This window comes from Staurois parvus, unplaced genomic scaffold (genome assembly GCF_062004578.1).
Source record: "Staurois parvus isolate SC_StPar_1 unplaced genomic scaffold, SC_StPar_1.0 ptg000706l, whole genome shotgun sequence".
Classification (NCBI taxonomy): Eukaryota; Metazoa; Chordata; class Amphibia; order Anura; family Ranidae; genus Staurois; species Staurois parvus.
In genome coordinates, this window is record NW_028318502.1 from 2,971,274 (window position 1) to 2,995,162 (window position 23,889).

Genomic DNA, 23,889 nt, shown 5'->3' on the forward strand with positions numbered 1-23,889 from the left:
TCTGGAGGGTTCTGGAATGTAGTTGGCTGAGAGAGTCAGAAAAGCAGCCTTAATATTTATGTGATCCCAGCCAATTCCTGGGGAAGTGTGTCCAGCCGGTGGCTGGGAAGTGCATATATAGTATGAGGCCTGGAACAGCTGGGTTCCCAGGAGAAGTTCCCAGCCTGAAGGGCTGCTGCCCTTCTGGACAGTCCAGCTCTGCTTCTGAACCTTTCCATCAAAGGTCCAGGATAGGCTAAAGCTGGGGGCCCTGTTGTAATATTCATGAAGGTCCCAGCTGTGTTAGAACTGGGGTGCCTATTCTACTGAACCCTACTGGAACTGTTTGAGGGACCTCACTGAGGATCTAGACTGGAGAGGTCAAGGGAAATGTCAGGCTGATCATGGAAGAATGCGACTAAGTATCCAGGGTCATTTGTGAGTACAGACCTGTGTGAGAGATCCTAGGGACTTTGTGCTGTTACTATACCTCATGCATCAGTGCCAGCTTCTGCTCAAATGTGGACATTTCTTATGGTGTCCCAATGTAGCTAAATCCATTAATTGGTGCTGCAAGGACTTTGCTAAAAAGTTTTCAAGGAAGTGAGAAGCTTCTTCAAGTTGATACTGTCACAAGTTAGCCTGCAGCCTCCTGTTGCTTTGTCTTACCTCCTTGCTGTTTATGTTTCCTTCACATGTGTGTCTCCCTCTGATCACCTATGGGTGTTGTCTACTGTTCCCTGGGTTTTATGTTCTTCCCTTTCATCACTTCCTGGCCCGCCTCCTTGTCTGCCTGTCTATTTAAGACATGCTCAGTCTGTCCCACATTGCCTGAGCAACGTTTGTTGTCTGTGCTCCCCAGTGTTCTTCCAAGTATCCGGTCTAGTGTTTCTGTGTACCGACCCCGACTTTGTCCCTGACTTCTCTCCTACATCGTCCACCTGTTTACGGACTCTGGCTTCGTTCCTAACCTTGCTTGTCTTCTGCCTGTCCCGACTTCGGCTTGTCTTCTGGATCTCCTAGTCTACTCCCATTGCACCCTGCTCTCGCTAGCGGTCTCTTCTACCACAGCTGGGTGTACCTGGGGGCTGCAACCTGGTTCCAGCCTGCTCCAAGTCCATCCCTACCATCAGGGGCTCTGGTGAACAAGTAGGCTGGGGCTTAGACTCCATGCCCTGGGGAACCCCAAGCTGTGGATTAAGAGCTCACCACTACAGGTGCTGACAGCTACTTTGTGTTGTTAAAGTATCCCTCAGTTTCCCTGTACCCCATCAATTAATAATAAAACATCAAAAAGGATACCCCTAGACTATTCAGTGAACCGGAAGAGTGACTGAGACAACGTGATTGGCTGCTGATACAGCAGATTGGCACAAAAACCTTGGAACTACTCAGTGGGCCCTATAGGGGGTGAGCACTATGGGAATATTGGAAATCTAAAGGTCTGTCAAGTTGATTAGTTGTTCCAAGATAACAGAAATTAAAATTCGTAAAAGTATGCTTTAATGTGTAAAATATTTATGTTTGGGAACCTTCAAGATAAATAACACGATCATTAGTCCATCCCATTATGTCAGCATGAAAGGTGTAATCCTGGACTTTGACCTCTTCTTTTGACCTCATAGCTAATCATTGTCCATCTTCCCAATGATTCCACTAAGCTATTAATTAACTCTCTTGTTATCCCTTGGCTTGACTATAGCAGCTTCCCCTCATTGGACTGCCTCTTTCAGATTGTCCCATCCATAGTGCTGCTGCTAGACTCATCCAACTTGCCAACAGTTCATTAACCACCAACCCTCTTTGCCAATTCATCCACTGCCTTTCGCTCACCATACATATAAAATTTAAACTGCTAACAACAAGAGCATCATGCAAAGCCATCCATACTTCTGCCCTGAGCTACATCACCAACCTTATCTCAAAATATCATTTGAACCATCTTCTCAGCTCCCCCAAGACCTCCTGATCTCTAGCTCCCTCAACACCTCATCCTATGCTCAGTGGTGTATTTATGTTTTGTGCTGCCCTAGGCCATGTTCTGCCGGTATGTATCCTCCTCACAGCCGCGTTTCCCTTCCCTCTCTGTGATAGAGATCCCTGCCTCCGCTGGACACTGCCATCCTCCGGGATCATCTTCCAGCCTCGACTTCCCACCACTATCCACTGCGGAGAGCTCCGACCCTCAGAGCGGCCTACAGCCTGGCTGGGTGCACTGAATGCTGGGAGTTGTAGTCCTTACCCCGCACACCCTGTCGAGATTGTAGTTAGCTCCTGTGGAGGCGGCAGGTCATAGGCGAGGGAAGGACTACAACTCCCAGCATGCAGTGCGCCTGGCCAGGTTGTAGGCTGCTCTGAGGGTCGGAGCTCCCAGAGCCCACATCAGTGGATGGTGGTGGGGAGCCAGGTCTGAGAGATGATCCCGGAGGGCAGCAGTGTCCAAAGGAGGCCTGATACTCCCATTCCTGACTGGATTCCTCTGCTGTAGTGACATCACTGACGTCCTTTCTTCCGAGACGCGGTGCCGCCCCCCTGAAAAGTGCCGCCCTAGACAAGTGCCTCGCGGCAAATATGCCCATGCCTATGCTCACCTCCAGGACATCTCCAGAGCCTCTCCCATGCTTTGGAATTTACTAATCCAACTGTTTCCCATTATTTTGTAAAGCATTGTGCAAACAGTTGGCTCCATATAAATTCTGTATAATAATATTAATACAATGTGTGGTCAATGTACTCTAAAAATCCTTTTTATGTTTATATACAAAACATTCATCTAAAAAATAATTGACAGACTGTAGCACTACACCGTCTTACCTGATTAAATCTGTTAATATTAAAACTGTGATTAAACTTGTTCAAAAAATGTATAGCTTCAGCCATAGCTTCTACTGCAATAAATATTCGTACGCATTCTCTGCGAAGCACACTTCTCTCAATTTCTAGAAGATAATAACTTAACATATGATGTCTAAAACTAGTAACATTTTGGAAATTAATATTTTTTCCATTTTGAGTTGATGTCATGTTGTACAATGTAATGACCAGCTCATCCATCAGCAGACTAGCTTTTGAATGCCTGGACAAAATATCATCAAACACAATTTCATCTCTAAGAATTGGTGGATCAGAAAACTTTAAAGACAAACTTGTTATAAAACTGATGAAAAGTGTCATCATCTTGAGTTCATCTGAAGTCCAGCCTGGGGGAAGGATAATCATATTGTTCCTATTGATACTAGAGTAGTCAAGGAGGTATTCAAAGGCAGCATTTGTGAAGGAGCCACAAAATATTAAAACTTTACAAGGTGCTTTACTAAGTGTTTCCTTCCACTGATAATATGTATCAGGATTTACAGTCATTCTTTTTTCAAAAGCCACACAAATCTCCTGGGAAGCCAAATGTTTCTTCAGAATTTGTGCTTCATTCTCCCCGCTATCGTCATCTGAAAAAATTATTCCAACCCAATTCCAGCCAAAATATTTCACTAGTTTGGTGATTGCTAAATATTGGACATAATCATTCTGAACGGTCCTGAATACATGCGGGTAAAGCTGTCTGTCACTTAATGAACGATCGGTGGCTCCATAGCTGATCTACAAAGAGGAGGAATAACTAATAACTATAATGTGACTATACTTCCAGATTACATTCATACCCAGCTGCCGGTGGAATCATCTTTGGAGACCGCATTGTACAAATATTTGATCTTTCAGATTAAAGTTGTGCGACTTTTGAGGTCTGACTACGACGTGTGACTTAACAGTGACGTATTACCACTCAGTGCGACTTGAATTAGTGATGGTCGCAATGAAGTCACTCAAAAACAGTGCAGGAATAGTGATGGGCTTGATGTTCGAGTCGAACGTAACGTTTGGCGGACACATGAACTGTAAGGGCGTTCAGTGAGCTATTCACCCGCCGCGCCCCACAATGCACTGCACTCTGACAGTGCATTGTAATTGGCCAAAACAATGCACCTGACCACAGGTCAGGTGCAATCCATTGGCCAATCACAGCACAATTGGTGGAGCTAGCAGTGACATCACCGCTAACTCTGTTCAATTGTTTACATCTGACTTGCAAATGTCAGATTGTGGCAAGTGCTCGGCAGGTGCAGACGGGTCAGCGGGCGTCGGTTTTTTTTTTTTTTGGTGAGTCAGCATTGTTGTGACAATGCTGGATGCCATGATTGATGATACATTATAACAATGGAACCATTTTTCAATTTTTTTTTAAATAAAGGACTTTTTTAAACTTGTGTTTTTATTCACATTGTATACTTTTTTTGGTGAATGGATAGGGGTACATTCTCATTCACAAGGGTCGGCAGGATCTGGTGGCCCCCTTTTTAAAGGGGGCTTCTAGGTTCCGATAAGACACCTCCTGCAGACACACACAACCACAGCCCAGGGTTGTGGGGAAGAGGCCCTTGTCCACATCAACATGGGTACAAGGTGCTCTGGGGGGGAGTCCCTCTGCCCCAAAGCACTCCACCATGTTGAGGGCATGTGGCTTGGTACGATTCAGTGTGGGGGGGGCACTCGCTCGTACCCCCCCCCCCTTTCCTGACCTTCCAGGCCTTTGTTCAGATCAAGGGTCTGGTAAGAATTTTAGGGGGGACCCCACACTTTTCCCCCACATTTTTGGGAGGTGGGGTTCCCCTTAAAATGTTCATGGGGACAAGGGCCTCTTCCCCATAACCATGGCAGGTGGTTGTAGGGATCTGCGAACAGGGAGCTTATCAGAATCTGGAAGCCCCCTTTATCAAGGGGCCCCCAGATACTGCCTTCCCCATGTGAATGAGTATGGGGTACATGCTACTCATTCACAAAAATAAAGTGCAGTGTAAAAATATTAAAGGAGACAGTCTTTGACAAGTCTTTTATTAAAAACAAAAAATTTAGAAGGGTGTGCATGCGCGGAGCTGGCGGAATGGACATGTCTGCCTGAGGCTCCTGCACATAGTGGGGAATCGAGCCTCCCAGACACCACTCCCGGGCCGCCCTGGTCCCGCAACTCAGCTTGTCGCCATAGCAACGCTCCTAGTACCTGACAGAATGGTCCATGGAATGGTGAAGCAACCACACCATCTGCCCGTGAAGCTGATGAAAGAGGCCCTGGCTCAGGCATCTTCCAAGATGGCCACTGCCCCTGCATCCCTCACACAGGCACAGCCCTATGCAGCACTGCAGGATGCTCATCCCAGATCCCACTGCACGTCTAATGGTTAGTCTGACTCTGACCTGGGGACCCCCCAACACACCCTACCTCTGACCTTTCTTCTCCTGACCTTCTCAAACAATTTGAGCGGATGCTACACAAAGCCCTGAAACAGACCTCGGACCGCATTACTGACAATCTGCCTAAGGAAATCCACAAATTGGGGCAGCGCACCTCTGACCTTGAACACCGGGTTGACGACTTCGACACTACACTCCAAACCCACTCTGACGATCTTGAACTGCTCCGCGATGAAAACGTGACTCTGCAGGCCCGTTTGGAGGACTTTGAAAATAGGGCCCGCCGCTTGAATTTACACATCCGCGGCATACCAGAATCCATCATGGATGTTCTATCCACAGTTATGGTCCTTTTTCAAGAATTGGCCCCGGCAATCCACATAGAACGCCTTGAGATGGATAGAGCTCATAGAGCGCTAGCCCCACGTAACCCAGATGGCCCACCACGTGATATTATCGCTAAACTTCACTATTTCCGCCTAAAGGAACAGCTCATACAAGCAGCTCAGTCAGCAGGCTCCTTGACGTTTCATCCCTATCAGCTTTTTCAAGATTTGTGCCCGACGATGATTGCTAAACACAGAGCCATGAAGCCACATCTTCAAATCCTTCAGTAGCACAGCATTGCCTGCAGATGGAGCTTCCCATTCACGGTCCTCTTCTGCTTCCATTCCCACGATTATGTCTGCAAGTCTCTTGAAAACCTCCTCGACACGCTGCAGAACCTTCAGTTGCAACCTCATGTGGCCTCACTGGACAGCTCCCGTCATCGGTCAGCATCTTGCTCCCCTCAAAAAATTCGCCCCTCTCACTTCGCCACAGGTCAGCTCAGCTCTTATAAAAGAGCACGCTACTCTTCTCCTGCTCCAGCACCACCAGTCTCCATGGATTGACTCCTACTAGTACCTTTGGACCTATCCAATTTCTCCCTGTCGGCTGTGTCCACTTTTCGGATCAATCCCCTTGGTCCCCTCGTCACTACTTGCAGAGGATGACGTTTTCCATTTCAGTCGGCTGACCTGGTTTTCCTTGATAATTCGTTTCAACTGCTTGGTTGCTAATTATGTTTGCTTAATATAGTGCTAATGTTATCTCTTTTTGGCTTGTTTTCATGACACATAGGCCCTGATTTACTAAGAATTGAGTCTACCAGCAGACACTGAACATTCAGGCAGACTCAATTAAATCAATCAAGACCTGTCAATCTTCTGAAAGGCGTCTAGCAAACTCATTGAAAAGCGTCTACTTTGTAGACTCTTTCCTGTTTGTAAATGTGGAATCGCGTCTGGCACATTTTTAGGTGCAATACCGGATATGTTCGCTAGGTGGCGAACAACCAGGAGCTTTGTCCTGCTGGTGTTTTTGTGTTTGCATATAAGAATACTTATAATTTAAAGTAAAAGTACACCTATATTTTTTTTTTTTTGGGTTGCTGTTTCTCCAAAATGATCAGACAACTAATGCATTTCCTAATGAATGTCATACATTCTATTTTCAAATGTCAAACATTTTCACACTTATATCTCAAATAATTGGGAATGTCTAGTTCTAATTTCCCAATATAATTATATATCTTCCTTCTCTTTAATCATGTAACTATTCTATGTTAAAGTAATAGTGCAGCGCTATAAATGCATGTTATCAATCATAAACACATGTAAAATCAAAAAAGTGCAAATAATTGCAATAATGATGTAAACTGGTAAATGGTGCTAAAAAAAGCTCATGAGTACCAACTCAGAGAGTGCCTATGAATGGCACATTTGGATTATCCGTGACGTACAGTAGTGCAGATGGTTTATCCGTGACGGACAGTATGGCGGACGCTCCTCAATGGCGGTGGTGTGGCGTGAGCAATAGGGCTCCACTCAATGCATTTTGTGTACCAACACGCCCTCAGGGGCACACCAATGGAACGTGTTGGTAAACAAATGCATTGGGTGGATCCCTATTGTTGACGCCACGCCGCCGCCATTGAGGAGCGTCTGCCTTCTTGGTACTCACTTTGCTGTTATTTTTATTACTCCACGTGGATATTTTAAATTGTTACTTGTGACCATTATAATAAAGTACTACAGTATTAAGCACCTTTCTGGCTCCAGTGACTGAGCTAATTCCTCCCCAGGACCATTTTGGCACCCACCCTGATGGATGGATGGAGTTGGATGACTAACCCACAGCTGCCAGCATACCGCTGCACCCCCAGATGTGTGATGTGTAAAAAATAGACTTGCAAATTACCACTAAACTCTCCTAACTACACTCCCATCCACTAACACTCCCCACTACCACTTCCAGGTGTGTGCAAACATCCTTCCGCCAACGTCATGACGTATTTCCGGTATGACAGCTGCTCTAGCGCCTCCAACAGCCGTCTTGGCGTTTATTTGTGCACTATAGCAATTTTACATGCGGCTCCATTGTGTATATAACATTTGCAGATATATGTTTGCAGTTCTATTGTGCATTTGGCATTGGTGAATGTATGCTTGCAGCTCTACTGTGTATATGACATTGGTGAATGTATGCTTGCAGCTCTACTGTGTATATGACATTGGTGAATGTATGCTTGCAGCTCTACTGTGTATATGACATTGGTGAATGTATGCTTGCAGCTCTACTGTGTATATGACATTGGTGAATGTATGCTTGCACTCTACTGTGTATATGACATTGGTGATTATATATTTGCCGGTAAAGGCCCAAAGTCAATATAAATTGGGGGGCCCAATTTATTACTGTTAAGAGGATTGTAGAAAAAGAATAGCTAGCTGGACATTGAACACGACCTATTCATTGGTACATAACATGGTCTTGTGGTGCAATAGGAGGCTTTTGGTTTGGACATACTTGCATATGTGCGCTCTAACAAGGAAGCTTTGGGCATATTATATAGCTAGCAAATAAGTGTTAGGGGTGCTAGTACATTTTTTCATTTCAGATACTTATATAGCACTGTCAATTTACGCAGCGCTTTACATATATACAGTCATGGCCGAAATTGTTGGCACCCTTGATATTTTTCCTGAAAATCAAGTATTTCACACAAAAAAGGTATTGCATTAACACATGTTTTGCTATACACATGTTTATTCCCTTTGTATGTATTGGAACAAATATAAAACAGAGGCAGAAAAGCAAATATGACATAATGTCACACAAAACCCCAAAAATGGGCTGGACAAAAGTATTGGCACCCTTAACTTAATATTTGGTTGCACACCCTTTGGAAAACATAACTGAAATCAGTCGCTTCCTATAACCATCAATAAGCTTCTGACACCTCTCACCCGGAATTTTGGACCACTCTTCCTTTGCAAACAGCTCCAGGTCTCTCTTATTGGAAGGACACCTTTTCCCAACAGCAATTTTAAGATCTCTCCACAGGTGTTCAATGGGATTTAGATCTGGGCTCATTGCTGGCCACTTCAGAACTCTCCAGCGCTTCTTTGCCATCCATTTCTGAGTGCTTTTTGACGTATGTTTGGGGTCATTGTCCTGCTGGAAGACCCAGGATCTTGGACGCAAACCCAGCTTTCTGACACTGGGCCCTACAGTGCGACCCAAAATCCTTTGGTAATCCTCAGATTTCATGATGCCTTGCACACAGTCAAGGCACCCAGTGCCAGAGGCAGCAAAACAACCCCAAAACATCATTGAACCTCCACCATATTTTACCGTAGGTACTGTGTTTTGTTCTTTGTAGGCCTCATTCCGTTTTCGGTAAACAGTAGAATGATGTGCTTTACCGAAAAGCTCTATCTTGGTCTCATCTGTCCACAAGACGTTTTCCCAGAAGGCTTTTGGCTTACTCAAGTACATTTTGGCAAACTGTAGTCTTGCTTTTTTATGTCTCTGTGTCAGCAGTGGGGTCCTCCTGGGTCTCCTGCCATAGCGTTTCATTTCATTTAAATGTCGACGGATAGTTCGCGCTGACACTGATGCTCCCTGAGCCTGCAGGACAGCTTGAATGTCTTTGGAACATGTTTGGGGCTGCTTATCCACCATCCGGACTATTCTGCGTTGCAATCTTTCATCAATTTTCCTCATCCGTCCACGACCAGGGAGATTAGCTACAGTGCCATGGGTTGCAAACTTCTTGATAATGTTGCGCACTGTGGACAAAGGCAAATCTAGTTCTCTGGAGATGGACTTGTAACCTTGAGATTGTTGATATTTTGCCACAATTTTGGTTCTCAGGTCCTCAGACAGTTCTCGTCTCCTCTTTCTGTTGTCCATGCTTAGTGTGGCACAGACAGACACACAATGCAAAGGTTAAGTGAACGTCTCTCCTTTTTATCTGCTTTCAGGTGTGATTTCTATATTGCCCACACCTGTTACTTGCCCCAGGTGAGTTTACAGGAGCATCACATGCTTGTAACATTCTTATTTATCCGCAGTTGTGAAAGGGTGCCAATACTTTTGTCCAGCCCATTTTTGGAGGTTTGTGTGACATTATGTCGAATTTGCTTTCTTTCCTCCCTTTTTTTGTTTTGTCCCAATACACACAAAGGGAATAAACATGTGTATAGCAAAACATGTGTTAATGCAATACGTTTCGTGAGAAATACATGATTTCCTGGAGAAATATCAAGGGTGCCAACAATTTCGGCCATGACTGTATGTGGTAAATTCACATCAGTCCCTAACCCTCAAGGGGCATACTATCTAAGGTCCCTAACTTACATATACTAGGGCCAATTTTGAGAGGATCCAATTAACCTACCAGCATGTCTTTAGAGTGTGGGAGGAAACAGGCACAGGGAGAACATGCAAACTCCAGGCCAGAGGTGCCATGGCTGGGATTCAAACCAACGACCCTAGTACTGCCAGGCGGAAGTACTAACCATTTAGCCACTGTGCTACATTCAACTAGAACATGAAATAATCCCCCCAAAAAATACATAGTTCAAATGTTTATTGATCAAATACACATTCCACATTTATTTAGACAGCAACAACAAGTAGGTACATTCGATATCTTGGTGAAAAAAAAAAAAAGAAAAGCAGGATTGATGTTGCTAAAATAGAATGGTCCTGCTCATAAGAGCTTACAATCTAAAAGATTATACTTATAATTAACTGTGCTTTCACAGGTTACAGCAGGAAACAAACAGTTAATATGAATCACTTAGGCTTATCCACAAAACAAGCTGCAGATCAAAATATCAATATAAAAAATACACATGTGCCAAAATAAAAACACCTCCCACCTCCCCAAATCCCCCACACATACATTTCTCGTCATGTATGTCTGAAAACTGCATTTCAGTCTAAATAAAGCAAACTTGGAAGAGCAGAGCAATGGACATGTGTTAGGATTACAACGCAAAGATAATAAACACAATCATTGTACAATAACACACAAACACACCTTAGAAGGAAGTACATGCAAAACATTTACAGCCCACATCAAAACACAGCGTGAGTGTGGCCTGGGGCAATTCACTACAATATCTCTTCCTCCCCCCCAAACACAGCGTGAGTGTGGCCTGGGGCAATTCACCACAATATCTCTTCCTCCCCAAACCACCACAGACAAGGACTTGCAGAAATAATGTGCCTGTACAAGGCAAAAATCAGCCCCAACTGCATCTCTATATATAAGGTAGGCCACACCCACCACTGTCATTCATTTGGTCAGAGAAAGTGTTTGCACCTGATGAATTCTCTTCCCACCTGCGTTAACCCTTGGCATACAGGCCCCACAAATCAGAGTCAGAAAGAAAGCCACAGTGACGTGTACCTGTACAGCATACAACAGAACATTGAACAGGGATGTGAAAGGGAACCCTATTGGCAATATTTCTTGGCCCTATGGGCACAATTCACTCCAGATTATCGCATGAGTTAAGGCAGTCACATGACCACATCTCGCATGCAATACTGAAAATGTCAATTCACTTTTTCTAGTATGCAGCATTTCCCATAAATCGGAAAAACACTCAGGAAATCAAACATAAAAAGGCCTTACACCCCGGTCACATCAAAGCAGATTTAGAAATTGTGCAACGTACAGTGAAGATGCTGATTTCCTTGCGATTTGCAAGACATCTGACACCGATATCTATGCAAATCGTCACAAAAGTAGTACATGTACTATTATAGAAATCAGTGTCGGAAACGCACCCATGTGACCGCTCTAATAGCAGACAATAGGGTGCGACTTGGCATACGATTTGCAAGTCGCATGCCATGCAAATCGCATGCCAAGTCGCATCCAGGGTGCACGATTTTAGGTGCGATTTGGGAATTGAAATTGTACCTAATATCGGATCTAATGAATGTGGATGTGAGTGTCTTAACGTAAGCGATTTGCTGCAGCACAATTTCAAAAGTAGTTCTTGTCTACCTTTTTCAGCATTTTGTAGTGATTTCACATATAGACTACAATAGAAACCGCAGTGCAAAACACAATTGAAAACGCAATAACTCATTGGTAAATCTACAGAAAACATGGGAAATTGCCAACAAAAAGCACAATTTTAAATCACATCTAGTGTGAACCAAGCAGGCAATTCAACAAAGGAAATAAATCTTTGAAGGCATGCGGTATCTGCATGCTTGGATAAGGGTCTGTTATGGATTGGGGCCTGCATTAATGTTTCAGCTGTCAGCGGGGTTCCCCACTGACAGCTGAATTTTAAATAATTTCCGTCAATTAAATAAATAATTTAAAAAACTGCGTGGGGTCCCCCCTCCCATCCATACCAAACCCTTTGGGTCTGGTATGGATATTAAGGGGTAACTCCACACCAAAATTTAAAAAAACAATGGCGTGGAGTCCCCCCTAAAATCTATACAGGCAGGTCAGGAAAGGGGGGGGACGAGCGAGCGCCCCCCCCCTCCTGAACCATACCAGGCCACATGCCCTCAACATGGGGGGGGGCTTTGGGGCAGGGGGAGATCCACCCCCAAAGCACCTTGTCCCCATGTTGATGGGGACAAGGGCCTCTTCTCCACAACCCCCGCCCCACGTGAATGAGTCTGCGGCACATGGTACCGCTACTAATTCACAAAAAAAGCAAAAGTGTAGTGTAAAAAAAACACAGTACAGGGTCTTTGACAAGTCCTTTAATAAAACAATGTCCCCCGAAGTAGATCCAACGTCAATCACGGCGACCCGAAAAAAGAAGAAAAAAAAGCTCCGCTCTTGACAGAGGCTAGCTGCCTTATGCAGAGAGTCTTTCTCTGACAGTTCCTAAATAGGTAAGGGGCGGGGCCAGCCGGGGACATCAAGCATGTGATCCCACCCCATGTGACATCAATGATGTCACATGGGGCGGGGTCACTCGGATGATGTCCCCAGCTGGCCCCGCCCCTTACCTATTTAAGAACTGTCACCCTGTCTCTCCACTGAGGCTAACCAGCTTTATGCAGGAGACAGGCTGACAGTTCTTAAATAGGTAAGGGGCGGGGCCAGCCAGGGACATCAAGCATGTGACATGGGGCGGGGTCACTTGGATAATGTCCCCAGCTGGCCCCGCCCCTTACCTATTTAAGAACTGTCAGAGAGAGACTCACTGCATAAGGAAGCTAGCCTCTGTCTAGAGCGGAGCTTTTTTTTTTCTTCTTTTTTCGGGTCGCCGTGATTGACATTGGATCTACTTCGGGGGACATTGTTTTATTGAAGGTCTTGTCATAGACCCTGTACTGTTTTTTTTTACACTACACTTTTGCTTTTTTTGTGAATTAGTAGCGGTACCATGTACCGCATACTCATTCACGTAGGGGGGGCGGGATCTGGGGGCCCTCTTGTTAAAGGGGCCTCCCAGATTCTGATAAGCCCCCCGCCCACAGACCCCCACAACCACCGGCCAGGGTTGTGGGGAAGAGGCCCTTAACCCCATCAACATGGGGACAAGGTGCTTTGGGGGGGGAGCCCCCCCTGCCCCAAAGCACCCCCCCATGTTGAGGGCATGTGGCCTGGTATGGTTCAGGAGGGGGGGGCCCTCGCTCGTCCCCCCCCTTTCCTGACCTGCCGGGCTGCATGCTTGGATAAGGGTCTGGTATGGATTTTGGGGGAAACTCCACGCCATTGTTTTTTTTTTTCATTTCGGCGTGGAGTTACCCCTTAATATCCATACCAGACCTGAAGGGCTTGGTATGGATGAGAGGGGGGACCCCACGCTGTTTTTTTTTTTTTTTTTTTTTTAATTGCAGACCTTTATTTTTACATTCAGCTGTCAAATTAAATATTATCTTGACCTTCGAAATAAGTAAAATCATTACAGAAATAATTATAAAGGATAAGAAACAAAAATAGAATCAATAGAACGAAGGAAATCAAATTAGAATACATAAAATTAGAATTACAAATTAGAATACATATGCCGAGTGCTGGTTGTTAAACACAGTAGATGCGACCGAGTGTCGGCTGACAGAGGATTCCACACAGAGATTTACTATTGAAGAGCGGCTACAAAGAAAGCTCCCAGAGAGGATGTCTAAAATGTGTTCTGCACATGTGCATTTATATCGGCCAAAGACACTGCACGGGCGTCTAGTTCTTCACTGTGTCGACTTGCTTAAAAAAAAACTTTTTAACACATTTTACATTTTTTTGGCAATGTCAGATATTGTTTAAAGTGAAGTCCTGATATTTGGCAAAGCAAATTTCAATGTGAACGTCTCTGCAGTGATTTTTCATGGTGTTAGATGTGCCTCTTAGCAAGTCTGCTTTTTGAGTCTGATTCCTGGTCTGTGTCTCGTTAGTAAATTCGATTTGGTGTCTACTTGTTGACGCTTCTTTTTAGTAAATCTCTTAGCGGGGTAAAAGTAGACGGTCGCCACTAAAAATTAGACAGTCGCCCACGGAAATGCGCCTAGGCACAATAGTAAATCGGGGCCCTAGTGTCTATGGCGGCATTGGTTTACATGCACGGGATCCTGCACTATCTTTCCACCTTGACATCCCCAATGGGTAACATTATTAGGGTGTGCTGCTTGGTTCCGGGACTTCCCTGACATGCTGGGAGCCTGGGCTCTCGCTGTTTCAGAGGGAGTCTTCAGACTTCTGTTTACATTTGGGCTGCCTTTCCCCCTATGCTTGTTTCTGTGTACCCACCACTAGCCCATGCAGCACCGTGTTTTTGTACTGCCTGGGCTGCTCTTGGCCCTTGGGTTTCTTCGCTGTGTGGGTAACTCAGGGACCACCGTTTGGGCCATAGCAGCCCCTTTCTGTTTCCGTTTGGTTTTACATGCTGTTTCTTCTCTTCCTCTTCTTCTCTCGTGTGACTTCCCTGTTCCTCTCTTCCTGCTCTCCTTCCTCTCCTCTTGGAACCCCTTCATGTATGCTCATATGAGGACATCCCACTCCTTAGCGGACCTTACCTTTCCCCCATGGGTTCCCTGAATATCCTTACCCTGAATGTACAGGGTCTTAATGTCCTGCAGAAAAGTAATAAAGCCTTTCATTCATTTGCTTCACAAATGGCGCATGTCGTCTGCCTTCAGGAGACACACTTTTCCACCACTTCCACAACGACATTTTTTGTCCCCCACTATCCACAAGTTTTCACTGCTTCCGCTAAATCTAAGTGTAGAGGTGTCCTCATAGCTTCCATCGCACCACCCCTTTTACACTTCATACCGGGATCGGAGTCCCTGAAGGTCGCTATCTCCTCTTGTCGGGTTTGCTGCTCGACTCTGAAGTCACCATCGTTACTTTGCTCCCAATCAGGGCCAGCTGCCATTCCTGTGCCACCTACTGACACTCACAGATTGCCATAAACGCAGCACATTGCTTGTTTGCAGCAACTCAAACTGCACCCTATGCCCCTTTTTTAGACAAGTTACCAGATCAGATTACAGAGCTGTCAATTGGGGTATGGAGTAGAGTCACAGATAGGATTGGTAATAAAAGTATTTTACAGTAAATGCCATTGAGTCTATTATCTTTAGTGCAGTCTAGTATCTTTAGAATGTAAGGTGTGTTGGAACTACAGAACACCCCCCTCTCTAGTCATTTTAAAACATGGGGAAAGTGTGGTGATAATGAGGTCTGAAGACACACAATTAGGTATGTGAAAGCATATCATTTAAAATTGGTGGGTCTCATTCACTTAAGAGGCCTCTGGGTTCCAAAACAAACAGAAAATTCAGATAAAAGTAACCCACAAATACAGATCTTCAATTAAGCTTCAAAGGATTTTTTTTTAAAACAGGCAAATAAGATCTTATAGCAGGAAGAGCCAGGAAAACAGAGGCAGACTGCAGGATCAGTGACTAGAATTGTCCTCGCAGGATCAATGACTAGATTTGTCCTCACAGGATCAGTGACTAGATTTGTCCTCACAGGATCAATGACTAGATTTGTCCTCACAGGATCAATGACTAGATTTGTCCTCACAGGATCAATGACTAGATTTGTCCTCGCAGGATCAATGACTAGATTTGTCCTCACAGGATCAGTGACTAGATTTGTCCTCACAGGTTCAATGACTAGATTTGTCCTCGCAGGATCAATGACTAGATTTGTCCTCACAGGATCAATGACTAGATTTGTCCTCACAGGATCAATGACTAGATTTGTCCTCACAGGATCAATGACTAGATTTGTCCTCACAGGATCAATGACTAGATTTGTCCTCGCAGGATCAATGACTAGATTTGTCCTCACAGGATCAATGACTAGATTTGTCCTCGCAGGATCAATGACTAGATTTGTCATCGCAGGATCAACGACTAGATTTGTCATCGCAGGATCAACGACTAGATTTGTCCTCGCAGGATCAGTGACTAGATTTGTCCTCGCAGGATCAATGACTAGATTTGTCCTCGCAGGATCAATGACTAGATTTGTCCTCGCAGGATCAATGGGTATTATTTTGTGCAGATATAATAAAAAATGCTTTCAGTGGCATATTTAAAAAAACAAAAACAAGTAGTGCAAGTACTTTTCACTGACCTGTGTGTATCTGTACAATCCGAGGATTTGGGCGATTGGGATTGTAGTGGATGAATAGAGATCTCCAATAACACCAGCCAGCTCACCATGTCCTTTACAGGAATAATTAGGAATTGTCCCATTTGGTCCAGATAAGATCTGCAGAACACTCTGTACAGCCTTCCGGGGTTCCAGCCACGAATCATATAGATGGAAGCCTACAGTGATGTTGGGTAAGATGTCTGGATCCTGGTTAATGTTATCAATTGCGGAAATGAAAGCTAGGAGGTTCATGTAATACTGGAGAGATGGGCTACAAAAAAATTATTTATTTTTTTTTTTAACAAAACAATAAGTTAACAATGTATGTATATAAGTAAAATATTTTTAAAATGTTTATACATGTGATCAGCTTAACATTAGATACAGAGGGAAGACTTTTAGGCAATGCTTCCTGAGGGATATATAAACAGCAGAAGCAATGTTGAGGAAATGCTAAGTTTTATACAGCAGGCCTGTAAATGAAAGTCTCACCACCAGATATTTAAACCAATTATGTGGCCTTTGTAGATCTTTGTAGACTTGTGGACTGTTTTTGGTATATTCTGCTCAGGTCTGGCAGGTTGTGATGAGCCTAACTGCCCTGAGTTCAGTTCAGCAGGAGCTTGGTGAACTCTGGTAAAACCAATTAAATTACAAATGCCCATTTTCCGTGTTATTAGGCGGGGGGAGGGTTTAAAAGGGGGTTTGGTGCTGCCCTGGAAAACATGTATCAATGCAAAAAAAAAAAAATTAAAGAATCTATTTGGCCAGAAGCAGTGATCTTTTTATTTAGGGAAGCCCTTGGAGTCTTGTATAGATTTTAAGGGGGTATGTCACACACAAAAATGCATGAGGTCCCCCCAGGAAATACAGGGAGGCTCCAAGCTCCTCCTAAAAACCCATACCAGAACCTTAATCCAAGCATGCATCCAGACTGGGAAAGGGGGATGAGCATGACCCTCCCCATCTGAACCATATCAAGCCACATGCCCTCAACATCAGGAGCGCCTTGGCAGGGGGACCCCATTACAAATCACCCTGTCCCCTTGATAATGAGAACAAGGGCCTCTTCCCCACAATTCTTGCCAGGTGGTCTGCAGGTGGGGATCTTATCGGAATCTGAAAGTCCCTTTTAATAATAGGGAGACCCCTAGATACTGCCCCCCATGTGAATGAGTAGGGGGTACCCCTATTCATTTACAAAAAAGCTAAAACCTAGAAATAAAGTCATCTAAACATTTGACAGGTCCTTTATTAAAAAACATAAATGCCCCAAAAATGTTCCTCATTGCAAATCCATCTCCGGCCATGATGCCCATAGGGATGGATCTAGTCTGTCTGATGTGGGGGTGCAGTAAAAAATGTCAGAGGGGCAGAAGATGGGAGATCAGCAGGGCAGTGTACAGGGGGCAGCAGGACAATGTACGGGGATGGGGGGGTCAGTAGGGCAGTGTATGGGGGGGGGCAAGACAGAGGATAGGGCCAGCCTAACAAGTGCTGTTAGTTTGTAGGACAGTGCACAGGGTGTCAGCAGGGAAGATGACAGGGATTGGCTGGCGGATATATTAAAAAAATATATTTTATTGTTTCTGTGTGCATTAAAAGAAAATGTAAGAGCTTTTTCTGAAAATATAGGTTTAATATACAGTTACACAAAAACCAGCCTTAGCAATAAGGTACACATGGAAGGACAATGCACATCACAAACAAAGGATTTCCCAGCAACACTTACCAGCCAGCCTGCAAAACAACCAATTTGCCTCTGTCTAACAGTTTGAGTTAAAAACAGAGAGTACTGTTTGCACACCCCAATATGGCAATTTATTTATGGCTGACCTGGAAGAAAAATTCCTGAACAGCATGGAACAAAAACCATACAGATACTATCGCTATATCGATGATATTTTCATCATATGGACAGAAGGTGAAAAACACCTAAAACAATTTTACTCATTCATCAACACTTTTCATCCATCAATCAAACTAAAAATGGAATACTCAAACACACACGTCACCTTCCTAGACACCACAGTATACATCAGGGATGATACGCTTCACACCTCAATATACAGGAAACCCACCGACAGATGCAACTACCTCCACAGTTCCAGCTTCCACCCCCAACACACAAAACGTGCCATCATACACAGTCAGGCCATCAGATACCACCGAATATGTTCTGACCCAAGAGACAGAGATACACATCTCGGGACACTAGCAGACTCCTTCCATAAGAAAGGTTACGAGGACAAAACTATCAACACCGGCATAAACACAGCCTTGAGAACCCGAAGAGAAAACTAGAAGGGATAAGAAAAATAATGAAAGATTTACAACCCATCATAACAGAGGATGGAACTCTGAAAGAAATATTCCAGCAACCCCCAATACTGGCCTTCAGACAACCTCCCAATACTGGCCTTCAGACAACCTCCCAATACTGGCCTTCAGACACCCCTAAAATACTGGCCTTCAAACAACCCTCCAATACTGGCCTTCAGACAACCCCCAATACTGGCCTTCAGACAACCTCCCAATACTGGCCTTCAGACACCCCTAAAATACTGGCCTTCAAACAACCCTCCAATACTCGCCTTCAGACAACCACCAATACTGGCCTTCAGACAACCCCCCAATACTGGCCTTCAGACAACCCCCCAACCTCGGAAATAAACTAATCAGTAGGAAACTTCCTTCTGATTATGAGGTCACAAATAATGGAAGCAAACCCTGCAATAGAAAACGCTGCAAACTGCAACCAAATCAATCCATCAAAAAGTGTCAGACACTCAAAAGGGATCTTCAATATCTCCGGATCATACAGCTGCACCTCCAGTAATGTTGTGTACCTTATCCAGTGCAGAAAATGCAGCAAAGGATCTTATGTTGGCAAAACAGGACAGAAGTTACAAACAAGGATGAATCTGCACAGACATACCATCAAGGAAAATAAAGAAGATGACTTCTGCACACCTGTAGGACACCATTTCGCACAACCAGACCACACAATGGGAGACCTCAATGTTTTAGTTCTTAACCTCCCTAGCGGTATTCCCGAGTGTAGCTCGGGGTAAAACTTCAATACCAAGAGCGGTAACCCCGAGCTACACTCGGGCTTACCATGCGGCATTGCTCAGGGGGTCCCTGCAGCACTTACCTTGTCCTTCGCCCCCACGATGTGTCCCCTGCAGCGTCCCCGGCCATCTCCTCCGGCTGATGCCGGCATCCGACTTCCGTGTTCCGGTCCCTGTGACGTCGGGACGTACGGCGGGAAATTTGAAATTTTTAAAAAATGTCATTTTTGCTGTCATTGATGTTTCAATGCCTTTCACATACATTTTTCCCGAGTGCTTTGTCCGGCGCCCTGCCTGCATTTTGACTGTTCTTTCTGCCTGGAAACTTAGAAAGGTCCATGGCGTCCAAAAAGCATCCCTTTACGTCAAAAGTGGTTTTAGAACAGCAATAGTAAATCAGAATCACTTGCAGAATTGAGTGATAATGATTCGTGGGGGAAATTCGTCATCAGACACTGAAAACGATTTTGCGACTTTGCTCAGCGATGTGCGAATTTGCCTCTGTATTTCACATTTCAGTGTTTTTGGTTTGATTATATTATTGAATTAAATTTATTATTATTATATTTTTATTTTTATGATTATTTATTAAATTATAATTTATGATTTCGTGTTTCAAGCTTTATCATATCCGGAATGTTTACTAGACTCTTGTTCAGACAGATTTCAGTGAGTTATTCCTAAAAATTACAGCCTACAATAAAAAACTACATATTTCCATGCAAAAAAATGGTACCGCTTTCAGCACAAAAAATCGGAAAGAATCATACCGCCAGGGAGGTTAAAGGAAATTTCAAATCCATTCAGGAAAGAAAAACTTTTGAACTAAGAATGATAATTCTATTTGACACAAGAGATAACGGCCTTAATTTGGACATGGGATTCCTCAATCATTATCCAGCAGTTTTATGTCTATCAGCTCAAGCTTGACTCCCTCTGTGTGAGTGTTGTCTCCCCCCCCCCCCCCTTTGCTTTTGCTGTATCTTATCTCTAGCCTCTTTTTTTTTTTTTTCATCCCTTCTAACATTCTGCTAAAACTTTGTGATTTGTATAGTACTGCTTGGACCTTGAAGAAGGGGACATACCCCGAAAGCTTGTCCTCAAAATTGTATGTTAGTGCAAATAAATAAAGTATCACGGACAGTACTCAATTGTTTATGTTGTTATAAAGAACAGTAACAGAAAAATTGGGAATGAAGTGTGAACAGACTTATCGCTTTCCTCAAAAACTTCCTCCTGGGTTTAAACATGTTTTCATTTTAAAATTAAATTTTTAAAGAATTGTTTTATTTTTTAGACACTTGTTAAAATCTGCACTTTTGGTTATAAAATAACCTAAAACCCCCCAGAACATAATATATTTTCTGAAAGCAGAGGCCTTGTAGAACAAAAATGAGTTTACTCATAGGTGGAGAGTCCCGCTGTCAGAATACAATGTCTCAGATTCCTCCATCTAAGCTGAATTTAAAAAAAATAATTATCTATGGACAGCTTTAAAGTGATCACTTTTACAACAAAAAAAAAAAGTAACAGATCACTCCATCCACACAGGCAGAGTAGATGGAGGAATCCCCCCACTTGTTAGTTTTAAAGAAAAGACTCTTCCAGCAGCTTCTCCAACACCCTGTCAGTGTCATAGTTTGTCACCAGTCTTGTCACAGTCACCCAGCCCTGTATATTATACATTCCTTACATTCCTATAATATTTCTATCACATGTATGTCTTTCAATCATTTTTTTAAATCCTATTTGTCACCCTGATCTCTGTTTCTCTTCCAAGCAAGTAAGTTACGTACCTGTAATTAGTTTGTTCAGGTGTATCTATATCGCTCTTTTTTGACCTCACAGTGAACACTCCTCCAATGATAAAATCTCCGTCCTGGAAATATTGGAATTCATCAAATACATCAGTGAAATGGAGGGTACAGGCTGGACTCTGCATTCCTGACTTCCAGAGTGCCATACATTGGAGGATCACACAGATCTGGAGGATGTAGGCAAATGATAAGACCATAGCTCTGATCACTGGACCCTTCTTTAGTTAAAGTCTAGAATTCTCCATTGTGACGCAGACCTCTGCAGCCTGTGTATTGCAATGACAATACAATCAGCTGGCTTCTCTCCCTCTTTTTATACAGTTCAGGATGATACATCTCTCTTTGTTCTGAATATACTGACATCATCTACTATCTACTTTTAGTTGTTTGTGCAGGTGGTTTATTTGTGAGCAGATAAGTTTAGTCCTCTGATATTCATATTAATATAACAACTCTAAACCAAGACACAGAATTTCTTTATAATAAACTCTATTCAACAAGGAATAGTGCTAAATATTCTGTATGCCGAAGGAATCATACAATGGAAATACACAGATAGCACCAGATAATATCACAATGAATCTTCCACTTACAATACCAATGACCATAACTGGTCTATATGACTGTTTTATTATCTTATAGTGACCCTGTAAACTAAGTACGGCCTGCAAAAGAAGCCCATCTTTACTTACTTTTTGTTGGCCCTTGCCTACAGTCATTCTTCTACATGGTTTCCCTCTGGGGTGATGGCTGTAGATCCACCAGAATTTTCCATTGTATTGAGAAGGGGTGAAGCATCTCCCTTGAAACGTCCCACTATATTTCTTGCTGTTGCCAGCACCCCAACACTTCTCCTCCTAACCTTCAGCACCCCAACACTCTTCTTTATATTCCACCTTTTTCCTCCTGCTGCCTTATGGCATCCCATATGCTGATAGAGGACAGGGATTGAGTCAAAATAATGATGGCTGGGTATCTGCTACTCTTGCGTAGTACAGGACACAATAAAGGAGGAAGAGGAGGAGAAAAAATATGCACTGGTAATCCAAAAAATGGTTGATATGAACCCTTGTGGAGGCGTTAACTGCAAATTAGTAGTCCCAAATACTGGTTGATATGTGTCCTTAAAGAATAATTCCAGGTATGACAGCTTTGATCAATGTACCTATGCATATACCATACCTGTGGATTCCTCTAGAACATGGGTGACAAACTTGCGGCCCTCTAGTTGTTGCTGAACTTCAAGACCCATGAAGAATTGCAAGGCTAACAGTTGCAAGTATGGTTCCCAAAGGCAGAGGCATGATGAGACATGTAGTTTCACAACAGTTGGAGGGTCAAAGGTTGGATACCCATGCTCTAGAACACGGGTGTCAAACTGTCGGCTCTCCAGCTGTTGCCAAACTATAAGTCCCATGACACATTGCAAGATTGACAGTTACAAGCATGACTCCCAAAGGCAGAAGCTTGATGGGACTTGTAGTTTTGCAACAGCTGGAGGGCCGCCAGTTTGACACCCTTGCTCTAGAACAAGTGTCAAATAAAAGGCCGTGGGCTGAATATTGCCCACCAGGCCATTTCATGTTGCCCTCACGCCTCTCCTGCACCCCCTTGCCCATATCAGCCACCATCTTGTCTCAACATTCGGCAGCAGAGAGGAGGACAAAACTCTCCCATAGATCCTCTCCCTCTCTGGGCAGCCAAAGTACTACCTCATCTCTGCCTCCCCTAGTCCCAGTATTCAGCAGGTGTCAAGGTCCTACTTTTTCCCAGAGGTTATGTTAATCCATGTGCTGGCATCCATCTTGGATTTCTGCTGAGCATGGTGGGAATCTTTTATGCCTTCAGGTCTCTGAGGTCCATCCCCCAGAGGGGTGTGGCTGATTACATATAAGCCTGTGGTCCGCACATGCTCTTTGCACTTGTGTCTTTTGTGTTGCTATAACTCTGTTCTGACTCTCCTGACTCTCCTGGAATCTGACTCGGCTTGTGACTTGACTATTCTTTGTGTTCTCCTTTGATCTGACCTTCTGTTGCTGAACCTGGCTCGTGACCTGTGATTCTCGTCTGCTGTCCTGTACCGTTTTGTCCCGTTGTTGTCGACCCGGCCTGCCTGACTACTCTATTGTCTTTTCCACCAGCTACACGCCATTGGCGGCGGCCATTACCGCAACTGAGGTGTCTCGGGGGCCACGACCTGGTTCCTGGCTGCGTCAAGTCCATCCCCACCATCAGGGGCCCTGGTGAAGGGCAGCCTGGGACTTAGACTCCACGCCCTGAGGGACTTCGGTCTGTGGGTGGTGGTTGTCGTCAGCCAGTGCATTACATTGTTATTAGGCCTGTCTGTCCGTTCCTCAGCTCCTGCCCTGACATTACACAAGTGCCATGAACCCTGACAGTGCAGGTACGCCTTCGCTCCCAACGTTAGTCGCTAGACTCGATCAACAGGATAACCTGTTGGATCAGTTCGCTCAGGCGTGGCAAACTCTGCTTGCACGCACTGCGCACCTTGCTCCTGGTGCTATTAGGCCGGTAGTCACTCCAGTGGTCGCTCCCGCTGCCACTCCGCTGGTTGCGCTCACCACCTCGGCTGCTGCATTGGCGGCGCCCAGAAGTATGACTGGTTCTGCCCCTCTTCCACAGCGCTTTGGGGGTGAGCCGAGTCAGTGTCGTGGGTTCCTCAACCAGGTGGGTATTTATTTTGAACTAATACCCCACGCTTTTCCGTCTGAGAGGTCAAAGGTGGGGTTCCTAATATCACTACTCTCAGACAAGGCCTTGGCAAGGGCAAATCACTTATGGGAGAGGAATGACCCGGTGATTCACGATTTCTCCGGTTTTGTCGATG

At 44.3% G+C, this 23,889-nt stretch overlaps 1 protein-coding gene across 1 annotated transcript in view; it reads right to left on the reverse strand.

Moving 5' to 3' along the window:
- Positions 1 to 21,238, reverse strand: part of LOC149445871 (vomeronasal type-2 receptor 26-like) — a 55,433-nt gene extending 34,195 nt beyond the window's left edge. Inside the window, exons 1-3 of the mRNA XM_089653330.1 lie at positions 21,021 to 21,238; positions 16,130 to 16,421; positions 2,794 to 3,573 (exon numbers count right to left, since the gene is read on the reverse strand). Of these exons, the coding sequence (XP_089509456.1) occupies positions 2,794 to 3,573; positions 16,130 to 16,421; positions 21,021 to 21,238 (1,290 nt within the window). The remainder of the gene's footprint in view (positions 1 to 2,793; positions 3,574 to 16,129; positions 16,422 to 21,020) is intronic.
- Positions 21,239 to 23,889: the final 2,651 nt, after the last annotated feature.